The sequence below is a fragment of the Mobula hypostoma genome, chromosome 9 (assembly GCF_963921235.1).
Source record: "Mobula hypostoma chromosome 9, sMobHyp1.1, whole genome shotgun sequence".
Lineage (NCBI taxonomy): Eukaryota > Metazoa > Chordata > Chondrichthyes > Myliobatiformes > Myliobatidae > Mobula > Mobula hypostoma.
The window spans coordinates 67,563,586-67,586,128 of NC_086105.1; the positions used below are offsets into that span (position 1 = coordinate 67,563,586).

General features: G+C 45.3%; 1 protein-coding gene across 8 annotated transcripts in view; it reads left to right on the forward strand.

Moving 5' to 3' along the window:
- The window catches only part of nav3 (neuron navigator 3), a 503,350-nt gene that overhangs the window by 209,540 nt on the left and 271,267 nt on the right, over positions 1 to 22,543 (forward strand). For all 8 annotated transcript variants that reach the window (XM_063058462.1, XM_063058455.1, XM_063058456.1 and 5 more), the window contains one exon: positions 5,975 to 6,959. In XM_063058462.1, the coding sequence (XP_062914532.1) occupies positions 5,975 to 6,959 (985 nt within the window). The remainder of the gene's footprint in view (positions 1 to 5,974; positions 6,960 to 22,543) is intronic.

The window sequence follows — 22,543 nt, forward strand, 5'->3', positions numbered from 1 at the left end:
CAGGGTAGACAAACAATAACAAATTGTGCAAATACAAAAAAAAGAAGTAACAATAATAAATAAATAAACAATAAATATCAGGAACAAGAATCCTTGAAATTGTGTGCTTAGATTGTGGGAACAGTTCCGTGATGGGACAAGTGAAGTTGAGTGAAAGTTTATCCCCACTGGTTCAAGAGCCGTTTGGTTGAGCGGTAACCCCTGCTCCTGAACCTGATGGTATTGATCCTGAGGCTCCTGTACCTTCTTCATGATGGAGCAGTGAAAAGAAAGCATGACCTGGTGGTGGGGGTCCTTGATAATGGATGCTGCTTTCCAGCAACAGCGCACCGAGTGGGTGTGCTACTTAGCAAATAGAATATAGAACATTTTCGCACAGTATTGGACCCTTTGGCCCATGATGTTGTGCTGTCATTTTAACCTACTTTAAGATCAATCTAACCTTTCCCTTCCACATACTGTACCATGTGGCTTTCTAAGGCAGTGGTTCCCGATCTGGAGTCCACGGCCCCCTTGCTTAATGGTATTGGTCCATGGCATAAAACAGGTTGGGAACCCCTGATCTAAGGGTTTCTTAAATGCTCTCAATAATGTCAATCCTCAGCCTCTTTCAGTCCTGGGGAAAAAAAAATCCCGCCCTATCCAATTAAGGCGCAGGAAATGCTCCAGCATTTTGCACGCTGCTCCAGATTTCCAGCACCTGCAGTTTCTCTTGTGCCTCCAGACTACCTTATACCTCAATCCCTCCAGTCTGCACATCTGTGGAATGATCTGAATGATATCTATGCACATTAATAAAGCAATTGTCATTTTATTAATGCAAAGCAGGCATGAGGGTCTAAATGTCCAGGCCTGCAAAATGGAATTTTAATAGTCAACATTACTATGAATAGTTGGAAATTCTGACAAAGATATATTTTGTTTAGTAATTAAACAGCATAACAGTTCACTTCCAGATACGGAGGTGTGGGATAGATTCTGTTTGCCAGCTGTGTTTTGCTCTGAGGATTTATTCAGCCAGTCTCATTCAGCGCCATCTCCACACTAACACTGCACTCACTTGTTAGATTTAGTGGGCAGATCAGAATTCAAGTGCTAATGAAATGATTATTCCAGTAGGCGCCAAAGCACAATGAGAAATAATTTGGTTTCATATCGAAGAGAAGTAATACAGTAACGCTTTAATATTCTGCCTGGTGAATATTTGTAGCATGAAAGTTAGTGATTTTCTGCTTGGCTGGTTCTGCTGTTTGAACATTATTCACAGTAAAGCTTCCGCATTCCAATTGTACCAGTTCTTTGCTGTTCCAGTTAACACTGCAATTGTTCAGTACTCAATATCACCATTTGGAAAACACTGTCGTGCAGTGAATAAATATCCAATATTCTGGACCATTGAACCTGAGCTCTGAGTTTGAATTCCAGCCAATTAAGTTTAAGCAAATTAAAATAATCCATAAACTAAAATGGGCACAGAAAAGACCATAAGACCATGAGACATAGGACTAGAATTAGACCATTTGGCTCATCGAGTCTGCTCTGCCATTCCATCATGGCTGATTTATTATTTTTCCTCTCAACACTATTTTCTTACCATTTCCCTGTAACCCTTGACGCCCTTATTAATTAAGAACCTATCAACCTCCACTTTAAGTACACCCAATGACGTGGCCTCAACAGCCATCTGTAGCAATGAAGTCCACAGATTCACTACCCTCTGCATAAAGAAATTCCTCCTCACCTCTGTTCTAAAGGGACATCCCTCGATCTGAAGCTGTGCCCTCTAGGGCTGGATGCCTTGAGTTATGGGAATTGGTTAGTCTGAGGCACAAGAAAAGAGCAGGTGCTGGAAATCTGAAGCAACACGCAAAATGCTGGGGCACTTCCCTGGGGTGAAGGAGGCCGAGCTGTGATGTAAAGAGATTACTTTTATTTGTCAGATGTACAGTTCACTGTACAGTACAGTGAAATGAGTCATTTTCTGGGGGCAGCCCAGAGTGTCAGTGTGCTTCTGGCACCAACATAGCATGTCCACAACTTACTGGCCCTAACCTGTGCATCTTTGAAACCCACACAGTCACGGGGAGAATGTACAGTCTCCTTACAGACAGTGGCAGGAATAGAACCTGGGTTGCTGGCACTGGAAAGCATTATGCTAACTGCTACTCTGCCATGCCACCCCATGGTAATAGAGGTTTATGAAATGATTAGGGCAGAGATAATGCTGTAAAGGTGTCTAAAACTAGATGGCATAGGTTTAAGGTGAGAGGGGAAATGTTTAAAGGTGAGCTGAGGAGCAAGTTTTTCACACCAAGGGTGATGGGTATATGGAGCAAGATGCCAGGGAACATGGTGGAGATGATTACAATCACAAAGTTTGAAGGACACTTGGACAGGTACATAGATCGGAAAGGTTCAGAGGCATATGGGCCAAACACCAGCAAAAGGACTTGTTTAGGAAAGTACATTGGTTGGCATGGACATGTTAGACCAAATGGCCTTTCCCATGCTGTTTAACTCTGTATCTCAAAATTGTAAAAAGTTAGTATCAGTAAAGACACTAGCTTTATAAAAGGGTTTTATAAGTTTGCTAATGAGGCTTTATAAGGCATTGGTCAGACTGCATTTGAGTATTGTGAGCAGATTTAAGCCCCTTATCCGAGGAAGGATGTGTTGGCATTGGAGAGGGTCAAGAGGAGGTTCATGAAAAGGACTCAGGGAGTGAAAGGGTTAACATATGAGGAGGGTTTAATGGCTCTGGATGTGTACTCACTGGAGTTTAGAAGAATGAGGGGGGATCTCATTGATACCTATCGAATATTGAAAGGCCTAGGTCAGTGGTCCTCAACCTCTGGGCCGCGGACTGATACCGGGCGGCGAAGCATGCAGGGGTGCAGTGGTAGCCGGAACGCACTCAGCACATCTTTAAGAAAAAAGCCAAAGTAAACAAGCTAATTAATTAGGTACTGCCGGGCATGTAAATGTCGACCTAGATCACTCTGTTCCGGCTACCACTGCACCCCTGCATGCTTCGCAGCTTGGTATCGGCCCGCGGCCCGGAGGTTGGGGACCACTGGCCTAGGTAGAGTGGATGTGAAGAGATTGCTTCCAATAGTGGGAGGGTCTAGGATGAGAAGGCACAGTCTCATAATACAAGGATGTTCCTTTAGAACGAAGATAAGAGGTATTTCTTTAGCTGGGGGTGGGTGTAGTGTGGAATCTGTTGCCACCAGACGATTGTGGAGGGCAATTCATTGAGTATATTTAAAGCGGAAGTTGATAGGTTCTTGATTAGTAAGGGTGTCAAAGGTTACAGGGGAATGGGGCTGAAAGGGATAATCAGTCAGCCATGATCACATGGCAGACAGACTCAATAGTCTGCATGGTCTAATTCTGCTCCAATGTCTTTGATGATCACAAAACTATCAACTATAAAACCTGCATGGTTTAATAATGTCCTTGAGGGTGGGAAGTTTGGACCCTTATCTGATCTGTCAGTGTGATTCTAGACCCAGACGGTGTGGCTGACTTGTCTTCCAGATCAGGAACAATTAGGAAAGTACCGTAAACACTGAGGTGGGCACACCAGCAGAGGTGTGATTGGGCACTCAAAGCCTCGGCTGGTGTATTCTGTGTAAATACTTCCCACCGGCAGATGGATCAGTAACCAGAGCACAAGAACTAAGACGAGCCAAAAAGGGGTTTATTTTTGTTTCTGTCTGGAGCTGCTCTGATCTGAGGAAAATTGCTGGGGGTCAGATTTCATAGAAGACTTTCTAATGGCTTTAACCTTGAAAGAAAAAAAATGGGATGAAGGAGTCAGGGTGTGGATGGAGTGGGTGAGCAACTACTTGGGCATATTGTTTTTGGGTTGTGGAGATGCCGAGGGTATACTGTGTTATATGGATTTCTATCTGCATGAGGGAGCTGACTGAGAGAAATAAATTGAAGCAGATCTACGTTTGTATTTAATACGAAATCGAAGGAGCTTAGAAGTTGGAAAAAACTCATTGAACATAAATTTGGGACACCCCAAGGTCAGTCAGTCCTTAAATTAGTTAATGTACTTTATAGAGTCATAGAGCAGGGAAACAGGCCCTTCAGCCCAACAGGTCAATGCTGACTCAGATATCAACGTACGCCAGTCTTACTTGCCTGCATTTGGCCCTTATCCCTCTAAATTTGTTGTAGGCATGCTATTTTAGTGCCAGAAGCATGAGAACACTTGTTGGCTGTCCCCAGTACATAGAATGCAGAACATGGACATTACTATACAGAACAGGGCCTTTGACCCATGATATGCTGACCTTTTACCCTACCTTAAGATCAATCTAAACCCTCCCTCCCACATAACCCTCCTTTTTTCTTTCATCCATGAGCCTATCTAAGAGTTGCTTAGATGTCCCTAACGTATCTACCTCTACCACCACCCCCACAGTGCATTCCACACTCTCACCATCGTGTGTAGAAAAATTAACTTCGACATTCGCCCATACTTTCCTCCAGTCACCTTAAAATTATCCCGCTCATGTGAGCACATGTTCGGACCGTGTTGGTCATTGACACAAACGGTGCATTTCACTGTATGTTTTGATGTACAGCACAATGTGACAAATAAAGCTACTGTTTCTTTCTGTGTACCTGTCCAAGTGTCTTTCAAATGCTGTTAATTGCTTCCTCTGGCAGCTCTTTCCATACACTGACCACCCTCTGTATGAAGAAGTTGTCCCCTCAGGTTTCTTTTAAATCTTTTGCTTCTCACCTTAATACTGTGGCCTCTAGTTCTTGCTTTCCTTTCTCTAAAAGAAAAGGGCTGTGCACATTCACCCTATACACGCCCTTCATGATTTTATACAACTCTCACTCTCAAGCTTCACACCACAGGCCAAGTTTTGCCAGTCTCTCCTCATACCAGAAACCTGCTGTCTCAAGAAGATGAGCTAAATTTCTGTTAGGACATGGAATTAGTCAGTCAGTCTCCTATAAAGTCTTAGCTTTCTCAACCTCTCCCTATAGCAGAATTGGATCTGGAGATGATATTGTCCAGAATGGTGGCATGGTAGCATAGTGGTTAGCACAACGCTTTACAGTACCAGCGACCCAGGTTCAATTCTCGCTGTGACCGCGTGGGTTTCCTTCAGGTACTCCAGTTTCCCCTCACGCAAAGATGTACCGGTTAGTAGGCTAATTGGTCATTGTAAATTGTCCCATAATTATGCTTGGATTAAATTGGTGGGTTGATGGGCTGCGTGGCTGATTTTCCATAAAATAAAAGAAAAAGGGTTTTCAAAAGTCAATAATGAGGTGTATATCTTATGTTTACAGCTGTCTGAGTAGATGTTCATCAAAGTATTTACTTGGAGAATTTTGTTCAGTACTGGTTACATTATTATAGGAAGATTCTGGAAGCTTTAGAGCGGGTGCAGAGGAGATTTCGGAATGGGATGCTGCCTAGATTAGAGAGCAAGACTTTTGAAGCAAGCTCGGGCTTTTCACTTTGGAGCAAAGGAGGATGAGAGGTGACTTGATAGAAATGTACAAACTGATAAGAGGCACAGATTGAGTGGACAGCCAGAGACTTCTTCCCAGAGTGAGAATGGCTAATACAAGGGGGCATCATTTTAAGGTGATTGGAGGGAAGTATAGTGGGTTGTCAAAGGTATGTTTTGTTTACAGAGAGTAGTGAGTGCATGGATCGTGTTGCCAGAGGCGGTGGTAGAGGCCAATACGTGAGAGCTACTTAAGAAACTTTTGGATAGGTACATAGATGATAGAAATATGGAGGGCTATGCGGGAGGTATCTCGGAGTAGATTAAAAGGCTGGCACAACATTGTGGGCTGAAGGGCCTGTACTATGCTGTAATGTTCTATGTTCTAAACTACCTCTGCACTATTTTCAGCGTTATGATGTCTGTGAGCAGAGGTCAAAGGGTCTTTAACAGTATATTGACTTTGTTCCTCCTCTTGTTTTCAGAGTCACCTAAAGGTCCATCTTTACCAGGGGGCATGAATGGGACCCCAGCAACTGGAGGGGGCAGTGGGCAGCAGCCGGTCTCTGCCATCCCTTCCCCCAGCTCCAGCAAAGCATGGCGCAGCAAGTCAATGAACGTCAAGCACACAGCCACGGCGCCCATGCTGAGTGTGAAGCCACCGAGCCCAGCCACCTCGCCCACCCGCCCGCCCCATCCTGAAGCTCCCGAAGCCCCCAGAGTCGGCGAGCAAAGGTCCGTGCTGGAGAAGTTCAAGCTGAGCCACGGCAGGTCACCATCCCGGCTGCCTGGGTCCTCGAGCGGCACTGGGGCAGTGGCGATCCCGGAGGGAGGCAGGGAAGAGGGTACACCCTCGGAAGGCGGGGAGATGGAAGGCAGCCCCAAGGCCTTGCCAAAGGGGCCCAGCCAACGAGCGGGCGGCAAGGGCCCCGGCCACAAGAAGCCTGCGGCCCAGCCGAAGGACGAAAGGGAGAAGGAAAAGGGCAAGGGGGCTAAGGCCGCTAAGGAAGACAGGGCCAGCGAGGTGCCCAGGAAGAGCTCAAAGATTGCCAGCCTCATTCCCAAGGGGGGCAAGGCAACCGGAGGCAAGAAGGAGTCTTCCATCCCTGCGTCCAGTGGGATCCCCAAGCCTGGATCCAAGACAGTGGCGGCAGCAGCAGGGAAGGTGCTGCCACCGGGAGCCAAGGAGGCGGAGAAGGTCAAGAGTGCCAAGAGCAGCCCCAGCCACCACCCACAGAAAAGCCCCAGTGAGGGGAAAGCTTCTGCAACCCCCTTGGAGGGGAGGGGCACGGGCCTCGCCTCCTCGCCCCCCTCCTCCTCTTCCTCTCCGAGTGCCGTCGGGGTCTCGGCTCCCGCAGGAGGCGCTGGCAGCCACACACCGGGTAGTCCCAATGCGCACGTCTACCTGCCTCATTCGCAGCAGCAATACAGCCACCCCAACACTGCCACCGTCGCACCCTTCTTGTACAAGTAAGTCACACGGTTTGTATCTAACTTTACACTGATGTAGCACACACAATTCAAAGTTCCAAGTACAGAAATGTCACCAAGTATTACCTGGAGATTCATTGCCTTGCAGGCACTTACAGGAAATCAAAGAAATACAATGGAAATAATGAAGAACTATCCATAAGCAAAGATTTCCAAACAGGCAATGTTTAAAAGACGACAAACTGTGCACACAATAAAATGAATAGTAAATAAATATTACAGATAACATAAGTTGTAGGAGTCAGCTCGGTGAGGTTATTCACACTGACTCAGCAGCATGATTGTTGTAGGGTCAGAGCTGTCCCTGACCCTGGTTGTGTGGGACCCAAGGCTCCTGTGTCTCCTTGGAGCTATGATGGAATGGCAGAGAATTCTAGATGGTCAGACTTGTCTAATTCTGCTCCTTTGTCTTATAGTCTTATGGGTTTTTTCTGCTTCCCCAAAACCACTGTGGTAACACCTGGACTGCAGTATTTCAAGAAGGTGGTTAACCACCTCCTTGGGATGGGTACTAAGGGCCAGTGAAGACCACATTCCCCAAACAAATAAGAAAACTATTTTTTTTAAGGCCGATATTTATCTCTCAAAGAGTCTCTGGGTCTTTCGCAGTTTGTGGGATCTTGCTTTGTGCAAATTGGCAACCGCACACTCCTACGTTTGACCTGTGGCTTCTGCCTGGCTAAGCGTCTCACTGGTTGTAAAATGCTGTGGGACAACCTGCGGCGATGAAGAGTGCTACACAAATGCAGGCATGCCCTTCCTCCAGGAAGCCACATGCAAATCAAAGACCTCTCCAGCCACTTAGTCCTGCGGCCCATCAGCTCAAAACACATCTGTCCACTTCCCTCGTCCTTGAACGGCGTGCCTCAGCATTGAAATGGGAGCAGTCAGCAGCCTGCAATGGCAACTAATGAAATGGTGTATTATAGCCTAATAAAATAAATCCTTTCACCAGTGTTTGCATGGACAGAGGTTTGGAATATCCAGGGACTCGGTCAGTAAATATTAACTGCTCAGTGTGCTCTTTGTGAAGGCTTGTTTACCACACAGTGGTGAGTGGGTTCACTGCTCAAACTCTGGGAGGGAGTCTGCTGGTGGTAGTTGCCCAGATAAGTTGTGGAAATGTTTGCAGTTAAAGGTTTGGCAGGCAGGTCTTGCTCTGGGCAGAAAGTGGTCTCCTCTGTCTGTCCCTGTGTTTTGGAAGACCAATCCAGTTATTTCCCATTCCATGTTCATTCCCACCTCCCTGCAGTTGTGTGCATCCGAACTCAAGTGATTCCCTTCCAGAGGCTAATGTGCAATCACTGTGGAATCAGGAATCTCTCTGTATAAAACAATATGATCCACACATCTTGGAACTTACCCCCTCTTACCTTCAATGCATGGCAACAGTATTAGATATTAGACGGATGATCATAGGTAACATCTCATATTCCATTTGGGTAGCCTCCAACCTGATGGTTTTGAAATTGAATTCCCCCACTTCCAGAAATCTCTACCCCTTACCCATTCTCTGTTTTTCAATTCTCTCTTTTTTTCTCTTCTTCAATTCTCCTCACCTGCCCATGATCTCCCCCTGGTTCCCCTCCTCCTTCCGTTTCCTCCACAGTCCACTCTCATCTACCATCAGATTCCTTTTCCTTCCACCATTTAACTTGTCCACCGACTAGAATATAAAAGCAAGGAGGTAATGTTGAGGCTTTGTAAAGCAGAGGTAGGGCCTCACTTGGAGTATTGTGAGCACGTTTAGGCTCCTAATCTTAGAAAGGATGTGCTGAAATTGGAGAGGGTTCAAAGGAAGTTCACGAAAATGATTCCAGGATGGAACAGCTTGTCATATGGAGCATTTGATAGCGCTGGGCCCGTGTTCACTAGAATTCAGAAGAATGAGAGGTGATCTAATTGAAATCTATCGAATGGTGAAAGGCCTTGGTAGAGTGGATGTGGAGAGGATGTTTCCTATGGTGGGAGAGTCTAAGACCAGAGGACACAGCCTAGACAGGGGTCCTTTTAGTACAGAGATGAGGAGGCATTTCTTTAGCTAGAGAGTGGTGAAACTGTGGAAGTTGTTACCACAGACAGCTGTTGTGGCCAAGTCTTAATGTATATCTAAGGCAGAAGTTGATAGATTGTTGATTGATCAGGGCATGAAGGGATATGAGGGGAAGGCAGGAGATTGGGGCTGAGATGAAAATTGGATCAGCCATGATGAAATGGTGGAGCAGACTAAATGGGGCAAATGGCCTAATTCTGCTTCTATATCTTATGGTCTTATGGTCTTTACTTACCTACTGCTGCAGGAGATTTTAGATGCATCATCGAGAGAGGAGAAGGGCTCAGTTTTATTGTTAGACCCAGAGGAGTAATTAAACCACAAGGATTGAAGAGAAGCAGTCTATACAATCCATTATAAGATAAAGACCATAAGACCATAAGATAAAGATATAGGTGCAGAATTAGGCCATTTGGCCCATCAAGTCTGTTCTGCCATTTCATCATGGCTAACTTATTTTCCCTTTTAACCCCATTCTCCTGCCTTATCCCTGTAACCTTTGACACTCTTATTAATCAAAAACCTATCAACTCCTGTGTAAATATATCCAATGACTTGGTCTCCACAGCTGTCTGTGAACACACAACAATCCTCACAGAGAGATCAGAAGTGGAAGGAGTGAGAAATTTCTAGTTCCTGGGTGTTAACATCCCTGAGGACCTATCCTGGGCCCAACATATCCATGCAGCTACAAAGAAGGCAAGACAGTGGCTATATTTCATTAGGAATTTGAGGAGATTTGGTTTGTCACCAAAGGCACTCGCAAATTTCTACAGATATACCATGGAGAGCATTCTAACTGGCTGCATCACTGTCTGGTATGGGATGGGCGGGGTGGATTCTGCACAAGATCAAAATAAGCTGCATTTCAGTCAGCTCCATTATGGGCACTAGCCTCCATAGTATCCAGGGCATCTTCAAGGAGCGATGCCTCAAAAAGGCCCCATCCAACAAGAAGGACCCCCATCACCCAGGTCATGCCCTCTTCTCATTGCTACCTTCCGAGCCGAGGTACAGGAGCCTGAAGGCACACACTCATCGATTCAGGAACAGCTTCTTCCCCTCTGCCATCCGATTCCTAAATGGATATTGAACCCATGAACACTACCTCACCACTTGTATTGGGCTACGTATTTAATTTAACACACACACATACATATATTTATTGTAATTCACAGTTTCTATTATTATGTATTACAATGTACTGCTGCTGCTTAGCAACAAAATTCGCGGCGTATATTAAACATGATTCTGATTCTGATTCTGAGGTGGCATGCCAAATCTGCACAAACTTTGAGAAAGCAGAGGCACTACATGTCTTCATTGAAATGGTGCCTGCGTGCTTATCCCAGGAAAAGATCCTCTGATACGAAAATGCCAAGGAATTTGAAGCTACTCACCCTCTCCACACCCAATCCCCCAATGAGGAGTCCACTTTCCTCCTCTTTTAGTCAATAATCAGCTCTTTGGATCGGCTGACATTGAGTGAGATGTTATTTTTGTGGCAGCAGTCAACCAGATTCTTAATCTCCCTCCTGTATGCTGATTCATCACCACCTTTGATTCGGCCTACCACAGTGGTGTCATCAGCAAACTTGAATATGGCATTGGAGCTGTGCTTAGCCACACACTCATGGGTATGAACTAAGTAGAGCAGGGGGCTAAGCAAGCAGCCTGTGGAGCACCTGTGCTGACGGTGACTGTGGAGGAGATGTTACCAATCCGAACTGTCTGGGGTCTTGCAAGTGAGGAAATCCAGGATCCAGCTGCATTGGGAGGATTCAAGGCCTATATCTCGCAGCTTAGTGATTAGTTTCAAGAGGATGACTTACAATTACTCATTCTAGTCTACAGCTAAGATTGTTTTGAGATCACAGTGGAACAGCCAAGATACTTTGGCTTTTACTAATCTTATGCATATTGAAAGCTGTGTCATGTAGACTTGTGGTATCACTTGATGGTGAATCCAAGGTTTGTAGGACCCAGGATAGCAGAGCAAGTTGAAGTGGTCGTTAACTAATCATGTTGGAATTCAGTCTTATAACAGGAAACAGAAAATGCAATGGAATTCGACGTTTCGGGGCGAGACCCTTCATCAGGACGAAGGGTCTCGGCCCGAAACGTCGACTGTACCTCTTCCTATAGATGCTGCCTGGCCTGCTGCGTTCACCAGCACTTTTTGTGTGTGTTGCTTGAATTTCCAGCATCTGCAGATTTCCTCGTGTATGCGATGGAATTCTTTCAAATCTTTATAAAACAGGATAAACCTCAGTCTGAGTATTGTTCTTTTTGTTTTGGATCTGGGTATTGCTGGCAAAGCTGATATCTATTGCCTAATATTTTAAACTAAGTTGGTCCTTCAAGTGAAGGTACTTTTAGGGAGAGTGTTCCAGGACTTAAATGAAGGGTCAGCAAAATACATTGAGTGGCAACTTTATTAGGTACCACCTATATGTTCGTGGTCTTCTGCTGCTGTAGCCCATCCACTTCAAGGTTTGCTGTGCTGAGCATTGACAGCTGCTCTTCTGCACACCACTATTGTAACACATGGTTATTTTGTAGGTTTTTGCAAGTAAAAATGGTGGAGGTGTTTTATGTTTAAGAAAAACCGTAACAACTCATTTATTGTACTCCAAAATACTGAACACAAAAAGTGCAGTAACAGAGCTTCACGTAATTACGTCATCATATCAGAGCAGCCTCTTCAAGTAAAACGGCAACTCAATGTTGGTGGTTGTGAATTATGTAAATTCCTACTTATGCCTGCCTCCCCCACCAGAATTCACTAAAATTAGCAACGTAAGCCTGCCTAGAGGTCGGACAAGCCACTGGTTCAGGTCCTATGTTCCCTGGGTAGAGAAATAGCAGGTGCCTCTGGCTCATTCAGATGTCTGCTGACACGCTCGTGTTCATGTCGTGATGGCAGGATCATGGTAGTGGAATCCTCCAAATCTTGGTGGGCTGGTTTAAGGCGATCTACCAAAATACATTCAGGTTTAGCTCTCTTATCTATGATAAAATTCTTTTCTCTCTGTTCCAAGTTGTGGAACAGGTCATTGTAAGGGGCCCTAAGGGAATTTTGTTCTGCATCATGGTGGACAAAAATGAACGAGGTGGAATGTAGGCCAGCAGGAACCCAAGGGTGCAGAACGCCACGATGGGAGTAGGAATAGGTGAAAAGGAATTGAATTTACTGAGGAGGGTGGAACGTGGTTGAGAGGCCGATCAGGTGATCGTGGCATCAGGATTAAAATCATCTGGCATTGCCCAGCTACCAACTGAGCCACAGATGACTGCAGATCCTCTTTTGGAGATGTTCTGAGCCCTAGCAGGTCCCATGGGAGATGACCATGCCAACACTTTTCAGTCAGAGAAGCCCTCAGAGAAGCATTCAGGAGCAGTGAAACCACTTGCATAGGCAATTGGACTGTGGGTGATGTAGCCTAACATCGAGGTTCTGGGCCTGGACCTCTGGGTCAGTAGCTTGGTTCACTGCCATGCTGGTATAGTCAACCTCTGTGCATGTGGCCTCACCGGCTGGCCGCGAGAGGCAATCAGCTACGGTATTATTTTTCCCCTTGATATGTTGTATATCAGTTTTGAACTCTGATATGTAGGCCAGTAGGCATCACTGCCAAGCACACCAAGAGCCACTGTGTGCACAAGGAGTTTGTGGTCAATGAACGTTGTGAAATGGTGACTCTCTGGAAGAAAACGAAAATGGTGGACAGCCAGATAGAGATCAAGAAGCTCATGATCAAACGTGCTGTACTTCCTTTTGGGAGGATGGAGCTGCTGGCTAAAGAAGGTGAGTGACTGCCACACGCCTTCGACCAACTGTTCATGCACAGCACAGTCAGAAACGTCAGTAGTAATGACTACAGGTGCACTGGGGAGCTGGTACCCTAGCAGCATCATATTGGATAGAGTTTGTTTGGTATCATCAAATGCCCTGGTCGTGTCCGTGGACCAGTTCAGCACGTCATGAGGGGTATTGACATTAAGTGTACTATACAGGGGGAGCATAGTTCAGCAACTTGTGGAATGAAGCCATGATAGATACTTAACATACCAAAATTTCTTGTAGCTTTTTAGTAGGGCGGAGCGATTGGAAATCCATAATAGCGACTACTTTTGATGACAGGAGTTTTACACCTCCTGCAGAGATGCGATGGCCGAGAAAGTCAATTGTTACAACCCAAACTGGCATTTAGTAGGGTTAATAATCAGCCTGTGTTGGCTTAAGTGCTCGAAAAGTGTGCATAGATGAGATACGTGTTCATATTTGGATGCACTGGCAATAAATATGCCATCAGGTAAACAAAAAGAAAATCCAAGTCTTAATACAGCCTTTCCAACAGTCTTTCCTCAGCCATTGGAAAGTCTGTGCTGCATTTTTCAGTCCCAATGGCATGTGCAGAAACTCAAGGAGGCCAAACTGGATTATCACAACCATTTTGGGACTGTCCTCCAAGGGCACAGGCACCTGATGGTAGCCCATAACTTTGGAAAAAATTAACTTTCCAGCTAAACGAGCCGAAAAGTCTTGGATATGTACGACTGGGTAACGATCGGGAGGTTTTGGCCTCATTAAGGTGTTGATAATTGTCACATGGGTGGCAACTACCATTGGACTTAGGGACTTGGAGGGGCAAAGCCCAGGGGCTAGTCGCAGTTGCCAGCTTTTCTGGGTCCAGTCCACATGCGCGGGCATCGACTGGTGGGCCAGTTGTAGAAATGGGGTGCGCAACCCCATGTTTTATGACTGTAGTGGAGAATGTGAGCTTGGTAAGGTTTGGGAATTCACCCAGCAATCGAGTAAACTCACATGTGGTGGCACATGTGCTTGACAGAGTTGTTGTGGGGAATTTACTGGGGGAGCAGGATAACGACCCAGAGTCAATGATATCCATAAGCCAACAGTTCTTAAAATTGACTAATAGTCCTTGGACACACAGGAAATCTGCACCAAGCAGGGGTCTAGCTATTTTAGCCAGGATGAAGTCCCATGTGTAATGTTACCCACTGAAGCAGAGCATCACTAGTTGTGTCCCATAAGTCTGGATCCTGCTTCCATCGGCAGCCTCCAGCGAGGCTTTGTCACTCATCAATAGTCAATGCTGGCAGCACACTCACTTGAGCACCCGTGTCACACTGGAAGTGTTGCCCTTAAAGAGTGTCCGTAATGAACAGTAGACAACCCTGGCAGCTGGAATCCATGGTGTTCACTTACCTCTGATGTCCCGATGCGCTGGCACTGTCGAAGCTGCAAGGCAGTCTGCACTTCCTAGCGTTCATAGCAAAGTCAGCATGGTAAAAACACAGGCCCAGCATCGTCTGTTTCACAGCCACAGCCATCCTTCTGTTGGGGGCCTTGCTAACTGGACTTATTGAGGTAGAGAAAGGAGGAGAAATGATGCACCACTAGTTGCTGAGTGTAGACTATCAGCCATTTTAGCAAGCTGCCTATGGTCCTTCATGGATGCACTAACGAGGGCGATGTGAACTTGATCAGGCATTTGCTGCATGAAGAGTTCTTTAAAAATAAAGCAAGGATGGTGATTTTCCCAGGAGAGACGGCATGCGGTCCATTAGGTCCAATGGCTTGGCATCGCAAGGCTGGGCAAGGAGAGCAACTGTTTGGCGCTCTCAGACTCTGAAAGTCCATAAGTCTGTAACAGGTGAGTTTTCAGCGATTGGTATTTATCGTGTTCAGGCGGGTGTTCTAGTACACTAACCAGTCTCTCAACTGTGGAGTTACTGAGTGATGCTACCCCATAAAAATACTTGGTGTTCACAGCGGAGATGTGTCGCAGTGTGAATCCAGCCTCGGCAGTGGCATTATGCTCCCGAATCTGTGGCAGCTGCAAAGTGACTGCATTAGCTGACATGTTTAATAACTCTGGAATCATCCTAGAGTGCCAGGGTCACCAATGTAGGTTTTCACAAATAAAAAATAGCGGAGGTGTTTAATGTCTGAGAAAAACAGTAACAGCTCATTTATTGTACTGCAAAACACTGGACCAAAGTGTGTAAAAGTACTTTATGTAATTATATCATCATATCAGACCAGCCTCTTAAAGTGAAGTGTTGGTGGCTGTGAATTATGTATGTTTCCACTAATTACATTACTCTACAATTTGAGTTACTGTAGACTTCCCATCAGTTGAATCAGTCTGGCCATTTTCCTCTGATCTCTCTCATTAACAAGGCATTTTCACACATGGGACTGCTGCTCACTGGATTTGTTTGTTTGTTTTTCTTGCCATTCTCTGTAAATTGTAGAGACTGCTATGCATTAAAAATCCCAGGAAATCAGCATTTTCTGAGACACTCAAACCATCCCATGTGGAATCAACAATCTTTCCAAGGTCAAAGTCACTTAGATCTCATTTTCTTCCTATTCTAATGTTTGGGCTGAACAACAACTGAACCTCTTGACCATACCTGCATGCATTTATGTATTGAGTTGCTGCCACATAATTAGCCGATTGGACATTTGTATTAACGAGCAGGTGTACCCCCTGTACCTAATAAAGTGGCCACTGAGTGAATTTCGAAGTCAGGATAGTGTAAGAGGATGAGGGGAACCTCTGGGTTTTGGTATTCCCTTGCACCTGATGCCCTTGTCCTCCTTGCAAAAAAACCTGCCGCACATCTTGAGGCCAGGAAAGGAGGGAGGCAGTGAGTCAGGAAGTTACAGCCTTATTAACTTAATATTTTTCACAGGGAAAATGTTAGAAGCTTTTAATATGAGGTACTATTGAAGGGCACTTAAATAAGCACAAGGTAATTGGGCAAAATCAAAGCTTTTAAGGGGAGTCATTTTGAAAAAATTTCCGAGGGTTGGGAAAATGAAAACAACAGAGTGTGGGCTTAAGGTGAGGGGATAAGCTGAGGGGCAACTTTTTCACAAAGAGAGTGGTATGTATATGGAACAAGCTATCTGAAGAAGCTTTTGAGGCGACTACAATAACAAATTTTGAAAGACTTCTGTTTTCTAAAGCAGCTTGTGGATTGGGTGCTGTGCAATGAACCAGATTTGATTAAGGAGCTTAAGATAAAGGAGTCCTTAGGAGACAGTGATCATAATACGGTAGAATTCACCTTGCAGTTTGAGAGGGAGAAGATAAAGTCAGACATATCCATATTACAGTAGGGTAAGAAGAATTACAGAGGCATGAGAGAGGAGCTGGCCAAAGTTGATTGGAAGGAGACACTAGCAGGGATGATGGCAGAAATGCAATGGATGAAGTTTCTGAGGCAATTTGGAAGGTGCGGGAATTGATACATCCCTAAGAAGAAGAGGTATTCTAAAGGCAGGATGATGCAACTGTGGCTGACAAGGGATGTCAAAAACAACCTGAAAACATAATAGAGCAATAATTGGTGGGAACTTAGGGGATTGGGAAGCTATTAAAACAAACAGAAGACAACTAAAATATAGCCATAAGGAGAGAAAAGATAAAATATAAAGGTAAGCTGCCAATATCAAAGTGGATACCAGAAGATTTTTCAGGTATATAAAGAGTAAAAAAAACGGTGAGAGGAGATATCAGACTGCTTGAAAATGATGCTGGAGAGACAGTAATGATGAAAAAGGAAATGGCAGATGAACTGATAAGTATTTTGCATCAGCCTTCATTGTGAAAGACATGAAGAGAATCCCAGAAGTTAGAGAGTGTCAGGGGGCAGAAGTGAGTACATTTGCTATTACTAGGGAGAAGGCGCTTGGGAAGCTGAAAGGATTGAAGATACATAAGTCACCTGGACCAGATGTTGTACACCCTAGGGTTCTGAAAAAAGTGGCTGAAGAGATTGTGGAGGCATTAGTAATGATCTTTCAAGAATTACCAAATTCTGGCATTTTTTTGGAGGACTGGAAAATTGCAAATATCACTCCACTCTTCAATAAAGGAGGGAGGCAGAAGAGAGGAAATTATAGGCCAGTTAGCCTGAGAGTGGTTGGGAAGATGTTGGAGTTGATTGCTAGTTATGAGGTCTCAGGGTACTTGGAGACATGATAAAAAAAGGCTAAAGTCAGCATGGTTTCCTTAAGGTAAAATCTTGCCTGACAAATCTCCTGGAATTCCTTGAGGAAATAACAAGCAGGGTAGACAAAGGAGAATTGGTGGATGCTGTGTACTTGGATTTTCAGAAGGCCTTTGACAAGGTGTGCACATGAGGCAGCTTAACAAGATAAGGGCTGACAGTATTTCAGGAAATATTCCAGCATGGATAAAAGAGTGACTTGAATAGAGGATTGAATGGTCGGTAGATGGCACAAATTGGGATTAAAGAGAGCCTTTTCTGTTTGGCTGCTGGTGACTAGTAGTGTTCCACAGGGGCTGGAGAAGGAACAGCTTCTTTTTGCATTGTAGGTCAATGATTCGAACGTCAGAATTGACGGCTTTCTGCAAAGGGATTTGTGAGTCCTTCGTAAAGGGAGGATGAGGCAACTGTGGCTGACGGGAAGTTAAAGACAATATAAAAGTAAAAGAGAGGGCATATAATAGAGAAAAAATTAATGGGAAGTTAGTGGATTGGGAAGCTTTTAAAATCCAACTGAAGGCAACTGAAAAAACCATAAAGATGAAATATGAAGGTAAACTAGCCAAAAATTTCAAAGAAGATACCAGAAGTTTTTCAGCTATATAAAGAGTAAAAGAGAGCTGAGAGTGGATATTGCACTGCTGCAAATGACAGTGGAGAGGTAGTAATGAGGGACAAAACAGTAGCAGATGAACTGAATTGGTATTTGTGCGTCGGTCTTCACTGTGGAAGGCATTAGCAGCATGTCCGAAATTCATAAGTGTCAGAAGATGGAAGTGAGTGTAGTTGCAATTACTAGGGAGAAGCTGCTTGGGAAGCTGAAAGGTCTGAAGGTAGACAAGTCACCTGGACCAGATGGACTACATGCTAGGGTTTTGAAAGAGATAGCGGAAGAGACTGTGGAGACCTTACTAATGATCTTTCAAAGGTCACTAGATTCTGGAATGGTTCTAGAGGACTGGAAAATTGTACATGTCACTCCACTCTTTAAGAATGGAGGGAGGCAGAAGAAAGGAAATTATAGGCCAATTAGCCTGGCTTCAGTGGTTGGCAAGATGTTGGAGTCCATTAGGAAAAATGAGGTTTCGGAGTACTTGGAGCACATGATAAAGTAGGCTGAAGTCAGCGTGGTTTCCTTAGGGAAAATCTTGCCTTACAAAACTGTTGGAATTCCTTGAGGAAATAACAAGCAGGACAGACAAAGGAGAGTCAGTGGATGTTGTGTACTTGGATTTTCAGGAGGCCTTTGACAAGCTGCTGCACGTGAGGCTGCTTGGCAAGATAAGAGCTCATGGTATTACTGGAAAGATACTAACGTAGATAGAAAGTTAGCTGATTGGCAGGTGGCAAAGAGTCAAAATAAAGGGGGCCTATTCTGGTTGGCTGTCAGTGACAAATGGTGTTCCGTAGGGGTCGTTATAGGGTCTTCTCAAGTTATATGTCAATGACAGAATTGTTTACTTTGTGGCCAAGTTTGCAGATGATATACAGATAGATGGAGGGAAAGGTTGTGTTGAGGAAACAGGGAGTCGGCAGAAGGACTTGGACAGATTGGGAGGATGGGCAAGTAAGTGGCAGATGGAACATAGTGTAGGAAGTGTATGGTCATGCTCTTTGGTAGAAGGAATAAATGTATAGACTATTTTCTAAATGGGGAAAAAATTCAAAAATGAGAGGTGTAAAAATACTTGTGTAGGATTCTCTAAAGGTTAACTTGCTGGTTGAGTCGGTGGTAAGGACAGCAAATGCAATGTTAGCATTCATTTCGAGAGGCCTAGAATATAAGAGCAAGGATGTGATGCTGAGCCTTTATAAGGCATTGTTCAGACTGCATACGGTGTATTGTGAGCAATTTTGGGTCCCATATCCAAGAAAAGATGTGCTGGCATTGGAGAGAGTCCAGAGGAAGTTCATGAAGATGATTCTGGGAATATAAGTTTTAACATATGAGGAGTTTTTGACGGCTCCAGGCCTGTGCTCACAGGAGTTTAGAAGAATGAGAGGAATCTTATTGAAACCTATCAAATATTGAAAGGTCTGGACAGAGTGGATGTGGAGAGGATATTTTTTATAGTGGGTGAGTCTAGGACCAGAGGGTCAGAATAGAAGCACTACCATTTAGAACAGAGATTAGAAGGAATTTCTTTAGTCGGAGGGTGGTGAATCTGTGGAATTCATTGCCATGGACAGCTGTGGAGGCCAAGCCATTGAGTACATTTAAAGCAGAGGTTAGTTCGGGCATCAAAGGATACAGGGAGAAGGCAGGAGAATGGGGTTGAGAGGGAATATAAATCAGCAACAATGGAATAGTGGAGCAGACACAATGATCCCTCGTGGCCTAATTCTGGTCCTATGTCTATGGTCTCATGTAGAATGTAAAAGATTTTGGACAGTGCTGGCACAGTAGTGGATACAGTGCGAGCAATCACAGATCAGGGTTCGATTCCACCGCTGTCTGTAAGGAGTTTGTACATTCTCCTGGTGACCTTGTGGGTTTCCACTGAACACTCCGGTTTCCTGCCACATTCCAAGCACTTATGGGTTAATGAGCTTTGGGCATGCTTTGATAGAATCGGAAGCATGGCCACACTTGTGGGCTGCCCCCAGCACATCACAAATGGTGACGCAAAACAATGCATTTCACATGTGACAAATCAAGCTAGTCTTTGTGCATGGATTGGAAAGGTTTTGTGACTTATGGCAGGTGGCTTTTTGTCTGGGTGGAAATGGCCCGTGGTAGAGTACATACTTTAAAGGTAAGTGGATGAAAGTTTAGGGGAATATCTACTATAAGCCTACTGACTCTCACAGCTATCTGGACTATTCCTCTTTTCACCCTGTCTCTTGCAAAAACGCCATCCCCTTCTCGCAATTCCTCCGTCTCTGCCGCATCTGCTCTCAGGATGAGGCTTTTCATTCTAGGACGAGGGAGATGTCTTCATTTTTTAAAGAAAGGGGCTTCCCTTCCTCCACTATCAACTCTGCTCTTAAACGCATCTCCCCCATTTCACGTACATCTGCTCTCACTCCATCCTCCCACCACCCCACTAGGAATAGGGTTCCCCTGGTCCTCACCTACCACCCCACCAGCCTCCGGGTCCAACATATTATTCTCCGTAACTTCCGCCACCTCCAACGGGATCCCACCACTAAGCACATCTTTCCCTCCCTCCCTCTCTCTGCATTCTGCAGGGATCGCTCCCTACACAACTCCCTTGTCCATTCGTCCCCCCCATCCCTCCCCACTGATCTCCCTCCTGGCACTTATCCGTGTAAGCGGAACAAGTGCTACACATGCCCTTACACTTCCTCCCTTACCACCATTCAGGGCCCCAAACAGTCCTTCCAGGTGAGGCATCACTTCACCTGTGAGTCGACTGGGGTGATATACTGCGTCCGGTGCTCCCGATGTGGCCTTTTATATATTGGTGAGACCCGACGCAGACTGGGAGACCGCTTTGCTGAACATCTACGCTCTGTCCGCCAGAGAAAGCAGGATCTCCCAGTGGCCACACATTTTAATTCCACATCCCATTCCCATTCTGACATGTCTATCCACGGCCTCCTCTACTGTAAAGATGAAGCCGCACTCAGGTTGGAGGAACAACACCTTATATTCCGTCTGGGTAGCCTCCAACCTGATGGCATGAACATTGACTTCTCTAACTTCCGCTAGGCCCCACCTCCCCCTCGTACCCCATCTGTTACTCATTTTTATGCACACATTCTTTCTCTCACTCTCCTTTTTCTCCCTCTGTCCCTCTGAATATACCCCTTGCCCATCCTCTGGGTCACCCCCCCCCCGTCTTTCTTCCCGGACCTCCTGTCCCATGATCCTCTCGTATCCCCTTTTGCCAATCACCTGTCCAGCTCTCGGCTCTATCCCTCCCCCTCCTGTCTTCTCCTATCATTTTGCATCTCCCCCTCCCCCTCCAGCTTTCAAATCCTTTACTCACTCTCCCTTCAGTTAGTCCTGACGAAGGGTCTCGGCCTGAAACGTCGACTGCGCCTCTTCCTATAGATGCTGCTTGGCCTGCTGCGTTCACCAGCAACTTTGATGTGTGGGGAATATCAGAGGTAGGTTTCTTACTCAGAGAGTGGTGGGTGCCTAGAACACACTGCCCAGGGTGGTGGTAGAGGCAGATACATTTGGGACATTTCAGAGACTGCTAGTTAGGCACATGGATGTATGGAAAATGGATGGTTATGGGCTGTGTAGGAGAGAAGGATTAATTTGATCACAGAGTAGGTTTGTATAAACCAGCACAACACTGTGGGCTGAGGGGCCTGTACTGTGCAATGTTCTGTGCTCCATGAAGTGGGCAATAGCAAGGTGTATCTGAATATGGTGGCTGCCACAGACTCGATTTGCTACAACAGTAATCCAGAGTTTTTAAGAGTTCAAATCCCAATACTGTACAGTATCTCTGGAATTTAAATTTGGAATATTTTAAAGAAAACATCACACTCACAGTATTCATGAAAATACAGGTGTCCCCCGCTTTTCGAATGTTCGCTTTACGAAACCTCACTGTTATGAAAGACCTACATTAGTACCCTGTTTTCGCTTTCAGAAGGTGTTTTCACTGTTACGAAAAAAAAGCAGCGCGCGATAAAAAATCAGCGCACGAAAAAATCAACATGCGATAAAAATCAGCGCGCTCGCCGAGCAGCCGCTCTCCCCCGGATTCGGAACTGCATTCTTGCAGGCCTTGCTTAAACACATGCCTGTGAGCAGTCATTTGCAAGATGAGTTCTATGGTATCGGAAAAGCCTAAAAGAGCTCGTAAGGGTGTTACACTTAGCGTAAAACTAGACATAATTAAGCGTTTCGATCGTGGTGAACTAAGTAAGGACAAAGTGAGTTTGGCTTGTGGAAGCTGACGAACATGACGTTGAAGAGGTTTTGGTATCCCATGACCAAGATCTGATAGATGAAGAGCTGATGCAATTGGAAGAAAAAAGGATAACAATCGAAACCGAATGAGTAATGATAAAGTACAATTTTAATTTTGAAAGGGTACATCGGTTTAGGGGATATTTGCAGGATGGTTTGAGTCCTTACAAAGAACTGTGTGATGGAAAAATGCGCGAGGCTCAGCAGTCAAGAAAGCCTTCCACATCAGCCACAGCAAACGACGAACCTCAACCTTCGACATCGAGGCGGGCAGAGATAGAGGATGACCTGCCTGCCCTAATGGAAACAGACAATGACGAGATGACACCCCAGTGTCCCACCACCCCAACCCCCAGGCCACGGACAGATACCGATTCACGGAGAATGCAATGGTAGCCGGGAGGCACACAGCACATCTTTAAGAAAAAAGCCGAAATAAACATGCTAATTAATTACGTGCCGGGTGGCACCTAATTAATTAGCATGTTTGTTTCGGCTTTTTTCTTAAAGGTGTGCTGTGTGCCTCCCGGCTACCGCTGCACCCCTGCATGCTTCGCGGCA